Source organism: Microtus oregoni, unplaced genomic scaffold, assembly GCF_018167655.1.
Source record: "Microtus oregoni isolate MIOR12 unplaced genomic scaffold, Mior012 000032F_ref0000030, whole genome shotgun sequence".
NCBI classification, from domain to species: domain Eukaryota; kingdom Metazoa; phylum Chordata; class Mammalia; order Rodentia; family Cricetidae; genus Microtus; species Microtus oregoni.
The window spans coordinates 1,502,526-1,524,909 of NW_024543091.1; the positions used below are offsets into that span (position 1 = coordinate 1,502,526).

Sequence of the window (22,384 nt, forward strand, 5' to 3'; positions counted from 1 at the left end):
CTGCCAGCCCCACATGTCCTTTCTCCTGCCTCGCTTTTGGCCATTCAGGGCTTTATTAGATCATCAGGTGTTTTAGATAAGCAAAGAATCACAGTCTCATAGAATTAAACAAATGCAGCATTAAAAAAAGCAACACATCTTTACAGCATTAAACAAATGTTACACAGCATAAACAAAAGCAATACACCTTAAAATAATATTCCCTAACATAAAAGTATGCTGTATCTGTTTACTGTTCATTACACTCTCTTCACTCTCCCAGTATCCTGACACCTCTCTTCACTAGCTTTGGAGCACAGACCTCACAATCGCAAAGCACAGTTTTATGTAGGGTCAAGAAATGATGTTATCTGGAACAGTGATTATGGCAATACTTTGGGAGTTTACAAAATTGAAAACTCACTGGAAAAGAAAGCATTAAAAAAGCTGTGAAACCTACAAAGTAGATTTTAGTCTGAGGCTTCTGTGTTCTTCTAATGGAGAGAAAATCCTTATTAAGAATCTAGTCCCACAGTTTCTGACACTTCTGATCTACACATGGAGAGAAAATCAGTTAACTGTTCATAACTGGCTACAGGAATGATTAGACTATCAAGGAACTCCAAGTTTTTTTTTTTAATTAAAAGAGTGCTGTGTGATAACCACAATGAAATTACTATTCAAAAAATTTCTCGGGGCTGGAAAGATGGCTCAGCGGTTAAGAGCATTGCCTGCTCTTCCAAAGGTCCTGAGTTCAATTCCCAGCAACCACATGGTGGCTCACACCCATCAGTAATGGGGTCTGGTGCCCTCTTCTGGCCTGCAGGCATACACACAGACAGAATATTGTATACATAATAAATAAATATTTAAAAAAAATTTCTCCACTTCTGAAACTGAATTCTAAAGAAAAGCAAAGCTTTCTTACCTTGTCCTTGGCTATGGCTGGAGGCTGCTTTAAAACTTCTTTCACAGTCTGGATAACAGTTTCTGCTCTCATGACGCTGATAGAGCGAACCAGTTCTACTAGCAAAAGCTGTTCTTCACTGGCTGCAGGAATCACCTGGAAAACACATCACAGTATCTATGCAGGGGTGTTGCTTAAGAGAAGTCATAGAAGGACAGTTTTATGACCCTTTCTTAATATAAAGATGTCTCTTGAATACTTGTGATAAAATTTAACTTTTAAAATCAATACATGATCTCGAAAAACCAAAAAAGAAAAAAGAAAATCAATACATGAATCTTAATAAAAATAAAAAATCAGGGCTAGCAAGATGATTCAATGCATACAGGTATTTGCCATCAAGCTGAGTTCAATCCACAGGGTTCACAATAGTGGAAAGAGTGAACCAACTCGTGTAGGCTGTCCTCTGACCATGCACATGTGTGCAACTGTGGCATGTGTGCATCCATACACAAATAAAGTATATCACAATCAAACAGGACAAGTCATAGGGAAAATAAAAACCAAACCCAATATATAATGGCCTATTCTAAGTACCATGTACCTTAAAGGAGGAGCCAATCCATTCTGCTTGTTACTTTGTATGATCATGGAGTGCTATTTTTCGCTACTTCATGTTTTTTCTTTTTTCAAATTCAGTATTAACAACTGAAATTTCAGTCAGAAGACAAAGGTTAACTGTCTAAGACAGTTTTCCATATCCTTTAAAGTAATTATCGCGACTGCACTTAGATCAGTGCCCAGGTTCAAATAACCACTCATGGCTGACCTGACTGTACTATTGAAGTTTCCTTCTTGTAGCATGTCCCCCCCACCCCACCCCCCCGCCACAGAGGTACTACAAAGTTTTTGATCTGCTTCTTTTATCAAAAATTCATTCGTGAGGTTGTCTGCTGACTTGAACAGATTTGTATCATACTTGTGTGACACACACATGAAAAAATTCATCCCTAAAAGTTCTGACAGTGAATTTTCTATAATCACATATTTAAGATTTTAAGTAATTAATCTCATACATTTTCCTTTTCCTCTCAGTCCCCGTGCCCCCCCCCCCCCCCGACACACACCTACAGACATTCTTGCTTAGGTGTCTCTTGGCTCTTCCTGGGACTGGAAGGTCAAAGTGCTGTCTCCTCCTTGTCATCCTGCAGTGAACTACTGGCCTTGCAGACTAGTGACAAATTCTACAGGAAGAGTTGCTGCTATGGAACTATATCTTCAGACTACTTTCCCATAAGTTCCCCATGTTGCTAGGTTGTCTTAACATTATTCCTTTGAATGGGATAGTTCTTAATTTTTTTCTCTTTTTAAGATTTTATTTTAGCAACTTCTCTTTACCCACAATGTTTCTGAAAGAACATACTGAATTTTACGTAGGTATCTTTTCAGTGATGAGCATGGACTAAAATTTGTTTCTTTGATTGTTAAGGAATTTCTTGTACTATTTCTATAATATTTATCTCCTCTTATGATTTTGTTTATTCTGCAAGAAGGTATTAAATATCTAGTACCACACCCTATTTTTTTTTTTTACAATTCCCTTCTGTATATTTCTTATCTTTAAGGTTACAATTCACTTCAGGTATTTATTTCTTTTTGTTACAGAATTAAGATACAATCACTTAAAAAATTTTAAGTTGTCTTTTCCCTCCATATAGCATCTACTACTAAATCCTCATATGCAAAATAATTTAAAATGGCAGAAATGTTTATTTTTCATACTTCAGGAATGTCCATACATATGTAATGTGGAATCTGAAAGAAATGACAAGTCAGAGACTTGTAAGTACACCAATCATGCATTTTGCATGAGAGTAAATGATTTAATAGCATTATTACTCTAATATACTATGATTTATTTCCAATATAAAACACCCTTCCTAGGGGCTGGTGAGATGGCTCAGTGGTTAGGAGCACTGACTGGTCCTCCAGAGGACCAGGGTTCAATTCCCAGCACCCACATGGCAGCTCACAGCTGTCTGTAGCTCCAATTCAAGAGAATCTAACATCATTATACCAATGTGCATGAAATAAAGTTAAATAAAGTTTTTTAAAAAAAATAAAACACCCTTCCCTCATTTAAAACTTAAAAGTAAATAAAATTTTCACTAATGCTATCCAATCAAAACCAACATAGGAATTATACTTAGAGACATTAACAACTTAAAAGACATCATCAGATAATGAAAAACAACAGCAAAGATAAAAATCTTTCTCTAATATTTGCTTTCTACCCCAAGTCACTAGATTAAAAAATATACATTATAATTCCTATTTGAAATATAGTGACAAATTCGATAACATAGCTTATTTTTCTCTCTAATACCATTTTTTTTTCTTGCTGAGGTTGAATGTATGGCCTTGTGCATGCAAGGTCAGTGCTCCAGCATTGAGCTAGTTTTCGAGTCCTAAAATATAATCTTTCACACTTGATTCCAAGTTTTTTTTTAAAGTTATTTATTTATTTTTTGTTTTTTTCCAGTTAGGGTTTCTCTGTAGCTTTGGAGACTGTTCTGGAACTAGCTCTTGTAGACCAGGCTGGCCTTGAACTCACAGAGATCCACCTGTCTCTGCCTCCTGAATGCTGGGATTAAAGCCGTGCACCACCACCTGGCTGATACCAAGTTTTAACAAAAACTTTAGACATAAGTCATTATCAAGAGCTATAGACAAGCTTTTACTTTTCCAGTTTAACCAATGGAGAATTTAAAAATCAGCACATACAAAATGAAATACAAAAGCATGGCTTTACCAAGTGCCACATGTTTACTTATGAATATAATACCTTGGCTCGGGAAGGGGTTCTGTTCTGTCTTCTTTCATTCCATACAAACGCGATAGCAGCCATGAAATGAACACCATGATTCATTGAAATGGGTCCCAATAATTCCAGAATTTGTTGTCTTAAATTCTAAAACAATTTAAGCATTTTACAAGTAAAATAACACACATGAACATTAATAACTAGATAAAGCATTTACTTCAACAATAATAGAGAAACCTTCGTGTTAGCAGCAGTCACTGGGCATGGCAGTATATACTCAGCGTTGTGCAGGCTGAGATAGGAGGATGAGGAGTTCAAAGCAAGTCTGGGCTATTATGTAGTAAGTCCTTGCCTCATGAATATTTTAATTTTAAAAGAAAACAAAATTTAAAAGGAAAAAAAACCTATTTGTCCAAAAAATAACAACTTACCACTCTAATCAGATACTAGGAAAACACAGTATGAAGTTCAGTTTTATTTGTTTAAAAAATTTATCCATTACTTTAATTATCATTTAGCAGCTTCATTGCCATTGAAGCTGCAATACACGCTGTGCGTAACTTTACCTTAGAATTTACTTCTAAATTAGTTTATTAGGTCAAAGACTATGAAATTTCTGAGATAGTGCTTTATTATGTCACATAGGCTATCCTGGAACTTGCTAGGAAGCTTAGGCTGGCCTCAAACATAGATTCTCTTATTGTGAGCCTATGATTATTAGCATATGCTACCATACCAGGCTTGATTATAAAATTTTGGATTCTCTGCACATACTGCTGAACTATTTTCTGGAGTGTGTGTGTTTGGTGGGGCAGTGCGTAGTAAAATGCCAGTTTAAGATGTATTAAGAGGGAGCCGGGCGGTGGTGGCGCACGCCTTTAATCCCAGCACTCGGGAGGCAGAGGCAGGCGGATCTCTGGGAGTTCGAGGCCAGCCTGGTCTACAAGAGCTAGTGCCAGGACAGGCTCCAAAGCTACAGAGAAACCCTGTCTCGAAAAACCAAAAAAAAAAAAAAAAAAGATTAAGAGGGAAACATAAGAATGAACTTCTAAAACATATCTAATGAATGATACTAGACATAGAAGAACAAATAGTATATAAACTCACTCCTATGAAAGATCCAGAAAAATCAAATATATATGGAAAGAGAATGGACTGGCTGTTGATTAGGGTTGGGGATGGGAAAAATGAGCAAGAGCGTGCATACACAAAGAAATTTTCTGTAACAAAAGACATAACTGAGGCTGGGCGGTGGTGGCGCACGCCTTTAATCCCAGCACTCGGGAGGCAGAGGCAGGCGGATCTCTGTGAGTTCGAGGCCAGCCTGGTCTACAAGAGCTAGTTCCAGGACAGGCTCCAAAACCACAGAGAAACCCTGTCGCGAAATAACCAAAAAAAAAAAAAAAAATAAAAAACATAACTGAAAACTGGACTGTGACAGTTTCACAACTTTATATATTTGCTTAAAGAACTTTACATCCCTTAAAATAATTAACACAACTGTTTACTACTCAATGTTCATGGAATATCACATGCACGACCTAAGTTAGCAACTCACTGTGAAGAAAGTCCTTAAACAGATACTTGTGCTCTACAGATGAAGTTTAAGTCTTCTAACCTTTGTGGCTCCCAGATTGATTGTGGTAACAGATGCAGATGCAGTGACCGTCATCTTTTCTGCAGCATCTGCCTGGTGCAGTATGCTCCAGAGCAGAGTCACAGAGGACATGATCATGTGAAGGATTGAGAGGATTCCACTGCGAGCTTCAAACAAGTGTTTCTGGTCCACATTGACCAAGAGCTATCAATCAGAGGAAAAACAGTTACTTACTGAGTGAGGCACATCTTTAAGAAGACCACAAATGTCTCTGAAATCTTACTTGATGATACTGGGTCGTCGGATCCAACAAGCAGTAATGGATTATGGCTGTGATCCCTTCCAAAAGAGTAAGAATCATATCTGGTGGAATAACTGATGCTATCCACAAAGGCCTGAAAAAATGTATGAAACAGAAGGTCTGTGAAAGCATACTTCAGTTTACCACTAGTAAGTGCCCAGCACATGCCAGACACACAGTAGGCACTCAATAAACACGAATAATAAAAAAAGAAAACGTCAGGGACTTACTATTTCCTAATCTGTAAGTGAGCTGATCTAAATGCATCAGAGTTCTGCTTGGCTAAAAAACAATATACAGGGCTGGAGAGATGGCTCAGCGGTTAAGAGCATTGCCTGCTTTTCCAAAGGTCCTGAGTTCAATTCCCAGCAACCACATGGTAGCTCACAACCATCTGTAATGAGGTGCCCTCTTCTGGCCTGTAGGCATACATGCAGAGAAACTATTGTATACATAATAAATTAAAAAAAAATATATATATATATGTTCTTTTAAAAAAGAACAATATACAAAGTAAAGAAATAAAGCCTCTGTGAACCCCCTCCTGGGGAATGCCAAACACATCAGTGGAGGTTTTCTTAGAGGAGAACCAGACACCAGTCTACTAAACATCTGCCTAATTCTTCACAGATCAGTTCTGAATATGGCTGAGACACAGAGTTTACCACCAAACTGGGGAAACCAATAACAAAATTAGATGGGGAAAATACTTTAAAATTTATATTCACTTCAGCTGCAAATTTATTTGTATTTAGATAATATACTGGACAAGGACTGGAAAAACTTTTTTTTTCCTCAGTTAAGTCAAAAGAACATCTAATTTAACTTTAATTCTTGCTTGAAAGAAAAAAAGAACTGTTTTCTTTCATCTCTATTCTATATATCTTAGTGATAATAAAATACTAGAGCTGAACTTTCTTATTTTTAAAAATGGCTTACTATTTATAACATACTGACAGCCACTATTTCATTTACTCCTAGTATGCTTTTTGTTTCTTTGTGACAGTGCTAGGGATCAAACTGAGGGCCGTATGCAGCTAAATGCCAACTCTGCCAGAACCGATTTCTGTGGTTCACTCAGATCGTGACATTTAAGGAGACATATCTATGAAAAATGTCACTAACAACAAAGTTAAAAATCAATCTTTACTAACATCAAATAACCATGTTTTGTATTTTTACTGCTGAATTAATGTCCAAAATGACAACAAAGCTAAATTCAGTCATTACCTACTATCAGATAATCCTGTTTCATATTTGTACTGCTGAATTAGATTGTCCAAATTCCTGCACAGCTGTAGTGTCACAGAAACCACAACTCTCTGTAGAACTTTTCCCATGTAAGGCAGAGTAGATGTGATTAAGCCAATCCACTGTGGATGCATCTTACATGCACAGTGCTGATGCAAAGCTCTGATCACTGCACAGAGGAACATGCCTTGACAAGTGATGGGCTGAGCGTGCAAATACTGAAGAGAAGTCATGGGCTGATGGGGACTGATGTGTTCCAGATCAGACACAACGAAATCAAAACCTGCTTCATTCTCTTCAGGAATCGTCATCACCCGGTGTTCTAGAACAATCAGCCTCTGAAGCACCCTAAGAAGCTGTGACTGGAGTGTGCTGCCATTGTCAAATTCATCCTCTGAGAAATTGATGAGGCTGTCTTCTGAGAAGCCTTCTTCCACAGCAACCATGTTCTTACCTGCGATTTTTTCACTGTGCCATTTTTGTACACTGAAGATAGAGGATAGCAAACAATGAAGAATCACTTTCTGAACTTTGCACTTAGATAGCATATCAGAGATAAAACTAGGGAAACCCTTTGCAGAGCTTTCTATTACTTTTGCTAGCTCTGTAAAGAGGAGAGTCAAGATTTCTATGCTCATCATTTGCATGTTTCGATTGCCTATCAAGTCTTGGGTAGTGACCTTGACATGAGTTGGGTAATGGCTACGCATGTAATATAAGCAGAGAGAAATAAGAATTTCGATGTACATGGAACTCCGGAAGTTATGATTTGAGTCCACTGGAATGTGACTATAAAAGTCTTTGCCCATAACAGAGATTCGGTGTCTGGCCAATAGATTCTGAAGCAGTGACAGCTGAGGAGTATATGCATTATTTACACTTGTGGTTGAAATGGCATTTACAAAAGCAATGGGGTTAGTTTTCAAGATGGATTTGATGGCAGAAAAGGCATACAGAGTCCTTGATGAATCATACAACTGCAGATACAGGAGCACATGTTGGTAGAGAGGATGGATGTTGAAATTGGGAGATTTCCGTGATCCTGGAGAGCCCATGTCACTCTCGATTTCAGAAATTTCGCCCTCACCACAGCTATACCAGTTCTCTAAGTCCAGGCCGTCACTGAAGAACACACTTGTTTGTTTCAGTTTCTCATTTGCAGCTTTTTTTTTGTCCTCATCCTTTTTTCTGGCAAGCTTTACTTTGGGTTTTGCACCTGGTTGTTTACCTGATTCCTTAACAATTGTTTCTTTCTCTGAGATCTTTTCTGCTAACTTTTCTTTGAAGCTGAACTGAATACTACTGTGACTCCTTTGTCTAGATTTGGTTTCTGTGGAAACAGAAGAATCATTGAGAGTCTGTGCTGTTCCTGAAATGCAAGGAGACGAGCTGTTTCTGGAGATCCCATTGGTCAAGCACTCACAGCCTTCCTCTGCAGACACAGACAGAAACTGAGGGCTGTCGTCACTCAGCAAAGCAAGCTGACTGTGTTGAGAGGCCTGATCGTCACTTTTCATGGCCTTTATACCTGCATCTAAATCACCGCTCTTTAGTGGCAGGGATTCTATTTCTAACTCAGATGTAACTGATGCGGATTCTGCTTCCAGGCCACTTACAACTTTACATATCAGGTCAAAGACGACTTGCTGAACATCATCATCTGGGGAGCTTGCCTTTGCCATGAGAGAATCCTCATGAGCATTTACATTTTCAGGATCAACTTCATAACTGAAGTTGTCTCCGGCAGAAGACTGAGAACACCCGGAGTCAGAGCTCTGAAGTATTTCCATCTGCTGATCTGGGAGGTCAAAGTCAGATACAACCATTGGAATTGTCTCACTGCTGGTGCTTAGGAGGGAAAGTCTATCACTCAATGGATTAACAGTCAGGCTGAAATTCTCTATTTCGTCCATAGTAAGATGTTTTTCACCATTTCCTTTCGATGCAATGAGGTGCACTTGGCTTACTGGCATATGACACAAATAGAAAAGGAGAAAAAACACAAAAATGATTAAGATAACTAAAATATAAAAAGCAGACCAACTTCAAAAACTATAATATTTATTTTTATCACTAACTTGTATCTTCTGATTAAAATTTTAGTTTACCATTATCTTAGAACTTCGAAATAAGATAATCATGTGGATGATCATTAGAATTTATAGCTTAATGACAAAAGTAAGTTTAATAGACAGAACATAAATTTTACCTTTTTTCTCTAAAATAAGACATTCTTTAAAATTACAGGTTAAAATTACTCTTTCCTCCTTATATGATACTCCCCTTTATTTATGCTGGTTAAAATTTAAATAATATATAGTTTAAAGTATCAATAACTTCCTTAGTTTTAGTACAAATTCAACAAATACTTATGAACTATCTAGCCTGCATCAGATGGGAAACCAAGAGGAGTTTTAAATGAGTAAGGGACCACAAAAACATATTTTTCTTCCATTTCACACCATGTAGGGCAGAACTATGTTATGTTTCAGAAGAAGTTTTGGTGCTGTATGCATAGTAAAGTTAAATGGCACCAAAGTACTGGTACCTCAGTTGAAGTCTGAGACTGGAATAAGAGGAGAAATGAGAATTCGGCAACAGTTAGAGACTGGCTGGCAGAGTGCTACCACCTGAATGTTTTGGCAATAAGCAGGGTAGTGCAAGTTCTTAGAACATCCACAGGAAGCACATAAAAGCTAAACAGAGGACCCCAGACTCAGCAGAAACACACTAGAAATGGAATAGAAGCATGGTAGTTTGTAGCGTCACCATTTACCAGCTGTGGAACTGAAAGCCACAGCTTTCTGAACATCAACTGAATGGCTGGTAAAATAAGCTGACCCACAAGGTGATTTGTCTATAAAAGATAAGGAAAAATGACTCATGACTTATCATATATAAAGTGTGCATTATAGGCCTCCCCATGAGCCTTTACAGGATCTGAATTGCTACATAAATTCAAAAATACTTCATAAAAATTGACCATCTCTGACTACAATTGTGGCTGATTCCTCCTCTGAGAAACTCAACTTATTAACAAGATCTAAAAGCTCAAAGACAGTTACTGATGAAGTGTATTTTGACCCATCTAGATGAGACTCTAACAGACAAGGAAGGGAGGAAATAAGACATGAAAAATTTCCCACACACAATTCTCTTGACAATCACTGTATGGTCACACCTCACTTCTTTGAATAACTTAAGTCTAATTAGAAGTAAACTTTATGACCTTTACCATTGTTGCAGGTAAAATTTTGCATGAAATGTTTGTCATTTTCCTCTCCTGGATAACAGGAAGTCTTACTCCAGTAACGTTCTGCTTGTACACGCTGCACTGAAACCCTCTGAGTTTTTGGATGAAGTAGAAGCAGTAATAACGGTTCCAGTACTCTGGCAATGTCATGCCTTTGTAGCACCTGGTTCAGCCAGGCTTGCCCCACAGAGCTAGTAGAACCATCAAGACTATTAAGGCTATCTAACATGATGAATAGTGACCTAAACACGGACAATAAAAACAAAGAATAAAACACTTTTAATTGCAGTATGACTTTTTCTGTAGTTAATATTTTTAGCAATTTTTCTAGTTAAGAAAGCATTTTCTTCTTTTCACATTGAAAAATATTACAAGTGTATATTACTTTTACAAGACACATTTTACTTCGTCTTGCTTAGTAACATATTTCACTGATATTATGCACTAAAGTTTTCACAATGGCGAGGGCTACTCTGCTCTCAATTCTCTCCAGGAGTTAAAAGAATGCACGAAATTCAAGTAATGCCATCCCATAAAAGGTCTGAGCTAGTCTGAAACCAGAAAACCCAATACCCAAATCCTCTGTGGAATCTTGGGTTAGCAAGTTAAATTCAGTGGATTTCAACTGCTTTCTCTGTCAGATTAGAACAGGTCGTTGCCAAACTAGAAACTTGTTTGTAAGGCACTTGGCTCAAGGTCTCATTCATTATATGGGTTGACCAGATGGTTCAACAGAAACTCCTTTGAAGATGGCTGAAAAGTACTGGTTAATCCAAAGTTGGGTTGTAATCGCAGTTAGGATTATGGCTACTTTTATAAGACCTGAAGGTAAGATTACTATCTTCTGATACCTTATGAGCCCAGAATTAATGCAAATCTAATATCTGAAGCATGAATTACTCCATTTACTTTTGGGTCTATATGTGAACAAGCATCTCTGGAGACAAATATTTTGAATCTATGGGAGGGGGGGTGTTGGTAGTACTTTCAGTTAAGGCAGAGGATTGAGAATGGCTGTCTAGTATTTCAACAGTGTGAATATAGATTCAAGAAGGCTGGGTGTTCTCTGTATTCCTACCATCATACAATGACACATGGCACATAAAAGGGATTTGATGGCCCAATGTCTGAAAGGAAGACACTTGGTTCTCTACACATTAGAAATGAAAATCTACTGGCTAGGTAACACTACCAAGTATTTTACTGCAACTTTGATTTTCTAAAAAACTAATAAATTCTCATCTCCTGTTCTATCCTGCCAGAGACTTCCAGAAAAGACAACCAACAGTAAGATGGGAATATAAAATGTAACCAACCTGTCAAAGGAACGTGCAAAAGATGACTTATTTATGTGGAGATCCCTTGTTAGATGCCAAAGAACTGCAAACTTTGCATGTGCTTCCATCCTTATTTTCTGAGAAAAATGGGAGATTAAATTATTTTCTTCTCAACTGAAGATATTAAGTGATTTAATAAAATTATTTAATAATAAAATCAGTATAACTGTTTACAAGTACCAAGTTTAATGGCCACAGTGCTCAAGTACACACTGCAATGAATTTTTAGTATGTTATATAACTTGGAAGTAGAATCAAACAAAATATTTGTATATAGACAAAAATATTTAGCCTAAAGGGTCACTTATGCTGGTTTAGCTTTTACTGGAAGTTGATACAACCCTGAGTTATCAGGGAAGAGGGAATCTCAAATAAGGAACTGCCTAGATCAGACTGGCTTGTGGACACACCTAAGAGGCACTGTCTCATTGGCTAATTGATCTTGGAGGGCCTAGCCCCATTGCGGAAGCACCCTAGGCAGGTTGTTGTGGGATATACAAGAAAACGAGGTAAAGGTGGGTGTAGTGTCACACACCTGTAATTCTAGCACTCTAGAGGCAGAATCTGGTGAATTTCTGTGAGTTCCAGGACAGCCAGGGCTACAGAGAGAGACCCTGTCTCAAAAAAAGAAGGAAAGAAAGAAGAAAGGAGGAAGACATAAGCACTCACACAAGCAAGCTAGCTAGCTAAGTATATGCCTGTCAGCAGCCAGAGAGCAAGCTATAAAGCAATGTTCTTCCATAGTTTTTGTCATCGTTCCTGCTCTGACTTCTCTCAGTGATAGTATGATCTAGAAGTATCAGACAAATAAACCTTTTCCTCTAAGCTGGTCTTCATCATTATGTTTTATTACAGCAACAGAAACCAAACTAGAACATCACCTTAACTCAAAGAATTACTTTAGACTTTTATCGATGTGACTACTGATAGTATAACAGAAAACAACGACAGCTAAAAACATGCATGCCATTATATCATGCATATACAAAACATTTCTTTCTTCTTAAATAAAACAATTGAGTTTAAAAATTATTTTCTCTCAGGAAAATAATCATACTCAAATGAATTTCTAAAAAAAACATGTATTTTAAATTTAGTGAAAATATGGTGTCAGTTTTTTACACTCATCCTCAAATATTTATAAAACGCTTCAAGCAAAGTCCCAACCAATAAGACTTTAATTGTTAAAAAAAAAAAACAACCTATATGGGGTAAGTTAGAAGAGTGCTTGCTTTATCTATAAGCTTAAGACATGATTTTTTCTATGATCCTTGTATTTATACATTAACCAAGGGAAATATTTAAAATTCAATATTGTTTGAATTTTTTCAGGGATGTGTATCTTTACTCAGAACTTGTAAGAATTATTCTTAAAAAGGAAATGTATGTTAAAAATAACAGGTTTTTATTTGTTATATATTTATACATAATGTAAAACAGAAAATGAAACGCAAGATTTGTTCTAAAATTTGATTTCTGAACAATTTTGAAAGAATATGGTAGGACACAAATTAGAATTTAAGAATTTTTTAAATGAACACTATTACTCACATTTAACATTATGTTCTTTATTATTGTTTATTCTGATATGAGGTATAATAATTTTCCTAGAGAGGTCCCTTAATTTATTTTTTGGATATGCGTGCTTGAGTGTGTGTGTGTGTGCATGTAGGTGCATGCTCTTGTGTGTGCAGGATAAGGACTTACCTTATCTTTATGGGTTAACTGCTGACTTATAACGTCCTCACAGATGCTAGAAGAAGGAACCAAATTATGTAATTGATAAAATAATTCCACACTCTTCTGATGGTGCTGAGGTGTCCCGTCTCCCATCTGGTCCCATAAGGTCAAGGCTACATGCTACAGAAAAAGATGTGAAAGTGACTGATTATATAATCTTTATAAAAGTCAAACACAGCTGCTCACTTTCTGGCTAACTGAACATTAGAATCCTTTATAATACATTAAACAACTTTTTGTTTAGAATTATTTCACAAGGGTGTTCTGCTTGCAGGTATGTAAGTGCACCATGTATCTGCTTGGTGCCATAAAGTTGACAAGTGATGTTGCATCTCTTGGCACTGGAGTTACAGAGAGTTGTGAATTCCACTCAGTGCTGGGAATCGAACCTGGGTTCACTACAACAGCCTTAAGTGCTCTTAGCCACTGAGCCAACTCTCTGGCTGATACTCCTTTCAAATTCTTCTAAAATCAGCAATGTAACAGCCAGTTTCTCCATGGCCTAGATAAGAACTCTCGATTACTTTACTGGTGTTTAATGAAGTAACACCAGAATAAAGTCTGATACATTCTCACATGTTGCAGACTAAAATATTCAAATACCTAAGAACCTGTGAGAGTTTTCTCCCTCTTCTCTAGTGCTGAGGATTGCAAAATGGCCTCATGTATGTTAGGCAAGCATGCTATCACTCAGCTACATCCCAAGTCCATGGAGTTTTCTGAAGTCAGATGTGCTCCATGTGCTATCGGAGTCTTTGATCTATGCCGCTCATAAGAAGACAAGAGTCTTTAGGGCTTACCATAATACTATAGAATCAACTCTACTCTAGCAGGAGGAAGTATCAGGTAGGGGGTAATGACTTGAAATTGACTCTAAAAACTCCTGAATGTATAAATCCACCTGTAGGAGGCAGTGAGCTTAAAGATACTTGATGTTCTCTGGGAAGGCATCTGTACCATTATGGTAAAATCAGAGTGTGCACTATTGGTCCTGAGGGACACCATGCACCAAAGGTAATCAAACAACACAAAATCAGAACAACCTGCCATAGAGTTTTAGAAAAGAAAGGGTTTACTCTATTAAAAGAAGCAAAATATCCACTTACTACAGAAATATCTACCATATAAATGGGCTTTCTTCTTGTTTAGTTCAACTCTTTCCTTTCTTACTTCAGTGCCACAAATCAAGCATCATATATTGCAAACTTATCTTAGCCATGTACAACCTGGATTTCTTGGAATTTACCTTGAAAAATTCAGTCTTCTCAGCTATATACCTCAGATTGCCCTGTGTTAGGGGAGGTCTAATAACTACGGCTACTCTTCCTTGGTTTGGACTTAAGGGTTGAGCAGGCTCCATGCTGTTGATACTTTCCCCAGTGACCATGGCAACTGACTGAGTCAATCCCACTAGGTCCATGACCAGAGACACGGCGACACTCTGAACACTGAAATCACTTGCTTGGCTGCAGGCGCTCATGAGAGTCTGGAGCCACTGTGGAGGATGTGCATGTTCACAGTCTGAAACAAAAGACAGCATGAATCAGTTCATGTAGATTTAAGTTAATTTCAAAATGACAAACAACACTACTTCAGGTCTTGATCTTTTAAAATCATGGTTTCTCAAATAGTCTTTATAACTTTGAAAAATAAGGCAACAATAAGAATTTCACAAACTTTTAAAAATATATACTTTCATATGCCAAGTAATATAATCTAACTTCCTATCTTTAGAAGTATCTTATCAACAAATATTATCTAATGCCCACTGTCCTACAGGAACACATGTGATGTCATAAGAGAGAAGTGAAATTGTTACATTGTTTCTCCCAGACTTTTACTTCCAGTTTCTAGCTTTTAAGCAAAATGTGAAAGCCATGTAAATCACAATCTCCTAACAGTAACTTCCCCATAATGACTGGATTTCATTTAGTCTGAAGAGATGGCACAGTGAGAAAAGGCACTTGCCACCAAGCCGGATAACCTGAGTGCAATCCCTGGAACCTACATGGTGGAAGGAAAACCAACTCCCACGGGGTTGTTCTCTAACACATTCACACATGAACACACATGGACATTGCATAAAATACTAAAATATAATAGCAAAAACAATCTTACCCAAGGAACCAACTGGGGACCTCGGCTTGGGCATCTGGGAGCCACTCTAGGTTCAAGTCTCTTGCCAACCCCAAGGTGGCTCCCCTAACTAAGAATTGTGCTTCCGTGCTCCCCTATCCAACCTTCCTTTATCCCAATCCTCCTTTTTCCCCAAGTTCCCCCCATTCTCCCCTTCTCACTTTTCTCTCCCCATCTCCCCTCACCCCCATCCCACCCCACCCCCAAGATCTCAATTTTCTCCCCGGCAATTTTGTCTACTTCCCATAGCCAAGAGGACAACTATATGCTTTTCCTTTGGTTCACCTTCTTATTTAGCTTCTTTGGGATCACCAATTGTAGACTCCGTGACCCTTGTTTATGGCTAGAAACCAATTATGAGTGAGTACAACCCATATTCAACCTAGAGTGGCTCCCAGATGCCCAAGCCGAGGTCCCCAGTTGGTTCCTTGGGCAGCTGAGGATAGGGAACCTGAAATGACCCTATCCTAGAGCAATACTGACGAATGTCTTGCATATCATCATGGAACCTTCATCTGGTGATGGATGGAGACGGAGACAGAGACCCACACTGGAGCGCTGGACTGGGCTCCCGGGGTCCCAGTGGGGGGCGGAGGGAGGGAGAACATGAGCAAAGAAGTCGGGACCACGAGGGGAGCACCCACCCACTGAGACAGTGGAGCTGATCTATTGGGAGCTCACCAAGGCCAGCTGGACTGTGACTGAAAAAGCATGGGATAAAACTGGACTCTCTGAGCATGGCGAACAATGAGGGCTGATGAGAACCCAAGGACAATGGCACGGGGTTTTGAACCTACGTAATGTGCTGGCTTTGTGGGAGCCTAGCCAGTTTGGATGTTCACCTTCCTAGAAATGGACGGAGAGGGGAGGACCTAGGACTTACCACAGGGCAGGGAACCCTGACTGTTCTTTGGGCTGGAGAGGGAGGGGGAGAGGAGTGGGGGGAGGGGGAGAAGGGTGGGGGGAGGAGAAGGGTGGGAGGAGGGGGAGGGAAATGGGAGGCTGGGAGGAGGAGGAAATTTGTTTTTTTTTTCCTTTTCTCAATAAAAAAAAAGTTAAAAAAAAAAAAACAATCTTACCAGTGTCAAGTTTCTCAGAATGTAACTCTGAGGTATGGTTTCCCTCTGCAATATAGACTGGGAAACTTGAGCACTCTAAGAAGAGCTGACAGGCAGCAAGGAAGGCAGAAAGGTATTCTTTTGAAGTTTTTGGTGTATATATACTTCTTTCTTTTACATCCCCTTGGGAATCCCTGTCCCATTTTGAAGTGTCTCTTTGAAATCGACAGACATCTCCCTGATGGTCGGCAGCCAAAGGCTGAGAAAGGGAGTCACTGTGAACGATGTAGAGGTGAATGAGTCTGGTAAGAAACTGCTGGACATACTCCAAGCAGCACTGCATCGCAGTCTTTTGTGCTGCCTTCCCACTTCGGGCTGCTGTACCCTCAGTGAAGGTGGAAGGTGGCTGGATAACAGTTTCTTCAGATCCCACTGTGGATGCTGTTTCTGTCTCTGAAGATGTGCTTCCAATTGGGATGGTAGCTGTACCCTGTCCATTCAGCTCTCTGTCAAGATCATCAGTTCGGTCTGCTTGATATTGTATAAACTCAGTGAAGCCACTTTCTGATGATCGACTACTTGGTGGGTTTTCTCCATCTTCAAATACTTCAGCAGGATTTTCTACAGAAACTGATGATACCTGGTGATTTTAAACAAAGCGAAAGGTTGAGTAGGAACATAGATACTAAGGACTAGAAAGGGTGATCTTTTCAGAGAAAGATATAGACTACTTATATACAGCTTAAGTTTACACTAGAATCAAAGTAGTTCCTACATTGACTAAAGTTTCTGATAATCAATAGCAAACAGTTAATAGGATTCCAAAAAATACAAGAAGATAAACTCATTCACCAATTACTTATCATTCATTGTGTCATATAATAAGGCTGGCTTTTTTTTTTAATGACTTGATTTTTCAGACAAGGTCTTGTCATGTACCCAGGCTCAATTCTACCTCAAACTCTCCTCTTAAGTGTCAGGAGTAGAGGCATGTGGCACCACACTTGTAAGGGTCCTGAGGTAAACATACATATATGTACCCTTGTTTCAAATGACTATTCTATCTTCTTCATAAATAATCTTTCTTAATGTCTAAACAATGTAAAGAATGAGAAATACAAGATTAAAATCTTGCATTTTAAGTATTATAAATAAAATCTAATGGAGGATGTGTTTGGGACCACATGAATAAAAATCTCTGTTGAAGTATGTCAAGTGTCATTGCATGCCCTTACACCTAGATCCCTTCAGTGAAGAGTGCTCAGCTCATATATTCAGATCATGGATTAGGCACAGGGCCAAAGGGAACAGTTTAGAATCTAGAAAGAGACAATGGCAATACAGACAAATGACCATTTCTAGACTAGGGGCAGAGTCAAGTATTGTCTGGTTTTGTGTAAATAAAGCTGTGCATTCCCTTGAATGTGTTCCATGTCTGCAACAGGGGATAATCTGAGTAAGATCATGAGAATATTTTCTTTTTAATGCATGAATTAAGTACTTCTACTTAAAGCTGGGCTTAACCCAGTGTTTCCTGCTTTAGTGAATAACACACCATCATTCATTAAAGCAAGGAAGATGGAAGCCTACAAGTCACAGTATTTTCTCCATACCTTTCTTTTTCAACTTGTCTTATACCCACACCAGTATGGTGGCTAAGGGTGTGAGTTCTAAGTCAGCTAGGTATGTGCCATGAACTTGATAGTCTTCAAACCTCAGGTTCCTAATTTGTGCACATCAGTGTCCTCTTATCTGCAAGGGATACACACACACACACACACTATATATATATATATATATATATATATATATATATATATATACACACATGTATACATATACAGTATGTGTATATGTGTATATGTATGTATATATTCTAAAACCCATAGTAGATGCCTGAAACTATGGTTAGTACTGAAAACTTCATAACTGGCTTTTTTTCTGTTCATACAAACTAGTGGTTCTCAATCACAGGGTTTGCATATCAGATATCCTGCATATCAGATGTCTATTATGATCTATAACAGTAGAAAAATGACTGTTATGAAGTAGCAACAAAATAATTTTATGGCTGGGAATCACTACTATATAAGGAACTATTTTAAAGGATCACAGCATTAGGAAGGTTGAGAACCAGTGATATACACAGACTCATGATAAGGCAGCACAGGAAGAAATGTTAACCACATTAATCATATAAAACAATTCTAATAAAATAAGACTAACATGAATGTGGACTCTCCCAAAATATCTTATTATATCACAGGCATCTTTCTTAAGATGATGTGACAGTATGATGAGAAGTGAGATGAATGATGCAGGTACTTGGTTGCAGTATTAACACTGCTACTCAATAAGAGCTGCTTGAACGAGCACACAGACAGAATCCATCTGATAACTAAGAAAGGAGGGTGGATAGATACCAGATTGCCTATGCCAGAAAAAGGATGCTTTGCATGTTGAAGAGGACAGCGGATGATTCCATCAATGTACAAACAACAGCAGCAAAGAATTTAGAACTTGTAAATTATTACTAGTATTTTCCACATAAAACATTAGGTTGGCCATTGACTACTCACTGGCAACTGAAATTATGAAAATGGGAACACTTATAAAAAGGACTACTATAACAACAAGTTTCTACATTTTACAGTTAGTTTAAGGATTTAATATAGAGGGAAACTGGCAGAGTACCTAATGCCCAGCAAGCACACATTTTAGTGATCACTCATTATCCTTAATTATTTTATCACTAGTGTTTTTAAAATTTTGCTCCTAGGGACCGGCGAGATGGCTCAGCGGTTAAGAGCATTGCCTGCTCTTCCGAAGGTCCTGAGTTCAATTCCCGGCAACCACATGGTGGCTCACAACCATCTGTAATGAGATCTGGTGACCTCTTCTGGCCTGCAGGCATATATGCAGACAGAATATTGTATACTTAATAAATAAATAAATATAAAAAAAAAATTTTGCTCCTAAATGTATTTCTTCTTTTTCCCGTATCTTGTTAGCCCAACTTAACACCACCTCTCACCTGCACTACTGCAGGTCTCCCCACATCCATTTTTGTTTCTCAGATCCATACTCCACACTGCAGCCATAGTAAGTTTCTAAAACATGTATCTTATTTTGGCACTTGCCTTTTTCCCCTTCTTTGTCTTCCCATTGCTCCTAAGACAAAGAATAAAAGCCTTAGTATAGCGAACAAGGCTCTGTTAACCTGGCTCCTGCCTTTCTTATAACTGCATCATCAAGTGCATAGGGTTCCTTTCTGCCTTAGGGTCTTTGCCACTGTTTTTTCCTGTCATGTGCTTTCTCCTTTCATACTTCTCCACCCCAACAATTTCTCTAGGGCTCCACTTCAAGAAGCAGTCCCTGACTCCTAGGTATGCCAAGTCACCCTCTTACCTGCCCCCATCCTACACCTATACCTCTAATTGGGCCCTACACTAATCATCTATATTAACTGTAATTAAATGTGTAATTGCTTGTTTTATATAGATTGTACAGTTAGTTCATAAAAGATACTGAATGAACAAAGTAATTTTTCTGTTTCAAAGACAGAAAACTTAAGTTCAAGCTGGGCCTCGAGGCACATGCCTTTAATCCCAGCACTCAAGAGGCAGAGACAAGATGATCTCTATGAGTTCGAGGCTAATCTGGTCTACAAAGTGAGTTCCAGGACAGCCAAGGCTATTACCCAGAGAAACCCTGTCTCAAAATACCAAAACCAACCAAACAACAAAAGAAAGAAAACTGAATTTCAGGGAGTTTAAAATAAATTTGCCCAATGCTGCAGTAGAAAAGCTAAGTTGTTAACACAGATCTTTGGAGAGGGAGATTTTCAACTCGGTTATTTATTATTATTTTTAATGTGACCACAGTATTACTATGTACAGTACAACTCTTCATATTATGGTGTCAAAGTCTATAGTGGCTAGCATATTGAACTCATTTGCTTATTTTTCTCCTTTGAAAGGTTATTTACCATTTAAATGATGTACTTTTTACAAAAGAAGACTTATTTGGGTAATAAAACTATCATTAACTTATTCCTATTTATTTTTATATTAATACAAAGGACAATACTAATGTAATAGAATTTAATCTATAAATCTAATTAAACTTGCATACATGAATAATATTTATTGGTTTAGACTATATTATGTGGATATATAGTTTTTATGATGAATTTCTTTCTAAAAATAGAAAGGGTATTTAGGCCATTTGAGTAGATGCCCAATACAAAAATATTATAAAAAATATTAAGTGCCATGTGGTCAAACTAGGCTCACCGTTATTAAAAGCAGTAGCCCTTCAAATACATTTCAAAAAAACATGGTCTCAGCCTGAAAATATTATCAACTTTCATATATCTAAGATTATACAATTGTGCTTCAGGAAAAAGGATTGGAAAAACATATTATGGCTAAGGCGCATGAAAGAAGAAGGAAGGATGAACGGAAATATGGGTGGATATGGGAGTTATATTCAATGTTACACCATAATTTAGACTGTATTATTTAACTGTCCTGGATTTAACTGAACAGAGTCTCATTTACCATACCAATGATCATCAATAAAGGCTTTCAGATAAATATGAATTTCCACATATTGAACATGTTACTGAAAAAATGGTAAGGGTTTGTCTTCTCCAGCTCCCATAAGTCTCATTCAGCATATTATCAGTTAAACGCTTTTTAGTTTTATTTCTAAGAAAATCTTAGAGCACCGTGTAATGACAGTCCCATGAAAGGTCTTTCCTACCATGGTAGAGACAGAATGTATTATACATATATGAAGAGCAGGTTGGAAAGAACCAACCTGGAAAGCAGGCTAGTTCTAGTTTATGTAGAATAACCCCAAATATATTTAAAATGATTAAATTTCATTTCATTATGAAGGATATATTAGTACATAATGAGAAAAAAGTTTCAGGTTTAGCGGCTGGTGGGAAAGGTTGTACATACTACCCGCAAATTTTATTTTGTGGAGAAGTAAAACAGGTTATCTATGGAAAGGGGGCAATTATATAAGCATATGATTACAGACAACAAACCTGATTCTCTAGAAATTTTCAAATACTTATATTAACATAGTGCCAATGTGATTACACCTAATGTAATTAACATATAATTCAATTGAAAACCTCCACTCATACTTTACTAGATTGAATTGTTTCATTTATTTATTATGTATATGTGTTTGTGTGGGTGTGTATGTCAGAAGTCAGAGCACAACCCTTAGGGAGTCAGTTCTTCCCTTTCACCACGTGTCTTCTGGGGACTGAACTCAGGTCATCAGATTTGACAGCAAATGGTTTTACTCACTGCGTCAGTCATCTCACTGGCCCGTGCTAGATAAATCAGTGTAAGTCTGAAAAGAATTAAATCACTAATTTTTCAATTAGGATTTCACTGGTATTAAAGTATGCTATTGGTGTAAAACATTAAAATTATATATTACATGCTTAGATATATGTGTGAATATGTACAAAGAGAGTTTAGTTTTACTCAATTTCAAAATATTGAACATATGGGTACTTAAAAATTTAAATAAAGATTATAGATTACAGGAAAATCATGCCAAAAATTTGATGCAGTGAAAGAATCAATAAAATTTATACATAGGCCTGTTACCCAGACAATAGGTAATGCTTTTATGTTTACTAGATATTTCACACTGTAGCTCATATGACTAAGGCATTCAATTTTTAAAGCTAAAATAAAAAGATAACATAGCTATTATCAAAGATTCATGCTTATAAAAACTTCAATATGACTAATTGTCTTATATAAATTTTACAAAACCAAGAATTCCTGCTAAAAGTTTGGTAATTGCATAAAGATACTATGATATCAATTTTGTATACATTACATATGAAATGATAATGTATTTGTTATATTTGGCTAAGTAAAACAATGCCATCAGCTTCTTTTTAATGTGACAAACAGAAAATTTTAAATTCCTAAAATTAGATGTCATATGTATTTTACTTCTA

General features: G+C 37.5%; 1 protein-coding gene across 10 annotated transcripts in view; it reads right to left on the reverse strand.

The window, feature by feature from the left end:
- Positions 1-22,384, reverse strand: part of Dop1a (DOP1 leucine zipper like protein A) — a 90,415-nt gene that overhangs the window by 19,008 nt on the left and 49,023 nt on the right. For all 10 annotated transcript variants that reach the window (XR_005976730.1, XR_005976729.1, XM_041679923.1 and 7 more), the window contains 10 exons: positions 16,405-17,023; positions 14,436-14,710; positions 13,157-13,309; positions 11,429-11,526; positions 10,095-10,354; positions 6,839-8,825; positions 5,591-5,702; positions 5,329-5,511; positions 3,732-3,857; positions 908-1,042 (listed from right to left, as the gene is read on the reverse strand). Coding sequence is in view for 8 of the 10 variants with exons in the window: in XM_041679923.1 (XP_041535857.1) it covers positions 908-1,042; positions 3,732-3,857; positions 5,329-5,511; positions 5,591-5,702; positions 6,839-8,825; positions 10,095-10,354; positions 11,429-11,526; positions 13,157-13,309; positions 14,436-14,710; positions 16,405-17,023 (3,948 nt within the window). In the remaining 2 variants the exon portion in view is untranslated. The remainder of the gene's footprint in view (positions 1-907; positions 1,043-3,731; positions 3,858-5,328; positions 5,512-5,590; positions 5,703-6,838; positions 8,826-10,094; positions 10,355-11,428; positions 11,527-13,156; positions 13,310-14,435; positions 14,711-16,404; positions 17,024-22,384) is intronic.